The following is a 736-nucleotide window of genomic DNA, read 5'->3' as shown; positions in this document are numbered from 1 at the left end:
TTTTAAAATGTGACACTAGAAGCCAATGGTAAATATAATGTATAATTTATGAATAAAACGTAAAAAATTTTTTCCTTTATTGCATTACCGTGCTGCTTATCCCCAGACCTTTTGCAGCCATTTCCAGTCTTGATCCAGTGCCAGCCTCATATCAGTACCCTGGGCTTAATGATAACGTTGGACAATGTTTGTGTGATGTAAACGTATTTATTGGTATACAACACAGGAGCACAATTTAGAGACAGGTCATTGCCACTCTGTACCAGGAATCCAGGACTATCATGGCAGAGTCACCAGATACTATTTCAATAAAAGTTGCAGATTTAAAAAATTCAAAAACAATTTTGATTACAAAAACTTTTATTATGTTAAAGCTTTTGTCATTCTACTTATTAGGTTTACAAATACTTTGAAAAGTCATTTAATTACAAAAACAGGAAAAAAAATTGAGCCTACAATTTACTTTTCCTTAAGAAATAGAAAGCACCATCTATAAATGTGGATATATCAGTACAAAATGTATTCTACTGCAGGATAATGCCTATAACATTCAGCACTCGGCAGTACTGGTATAATATGTTTGCCAGTTCTTCATATACAACAGGTCCTCTTTGCCTCCTCCGTTACATTTTTTAGGATGCGGTTATTTTCGTTCCACTTTTGCTACAAATTGTTGGATATCTTTTGCCAGAATTTCTGGCTCTTCAAAGGCAGCAAAGTGCCCCCCTCGGGGCAT

At 35.1% G+C, this 736-nt stretch overlaps 1 protein-coding gene across 1 annotated transcript in view; it reads right to left on the bottom strand.

Moving 5' to 3' along the window:
• Positions 1-342: 342 nt before the first annotated feature.
• The window catches only part of EPHX1 (epoxide hydrolase 1), a gene marked incomplete in the record, with an annotated part of 31,708 nt that continues 31,314 nt past the window's right edge, over positions 343-736 (bottom strand). The window contains 1 exon segment of the mRNA XM_072409922.1: positions 343-736. Coding sequence (XP_072266023.1) covers positions 644-736 — 93 coding nt within the window.

Source organism: Pyxicephalus adspersus, chromosome 4 (genome assembly GCF_032062135.1).
Source record: "Pyxicephalus adspersus chromosome 4, UCB_Pads_2.0, whole genome shotgun sequence".
Taxonomy (NCBI): domain Eukaryota; kingdom Metazoa; phylum Chordata; class Amphibia; order Anura; family Pyxicephalidae; genus Pyxicephalus; species Pyxicephalus adspersus.
Note: the sequence above shows the minus strand (reverse complement) of the source record. Positions and strands in the feature narration are given on the sequence as shown.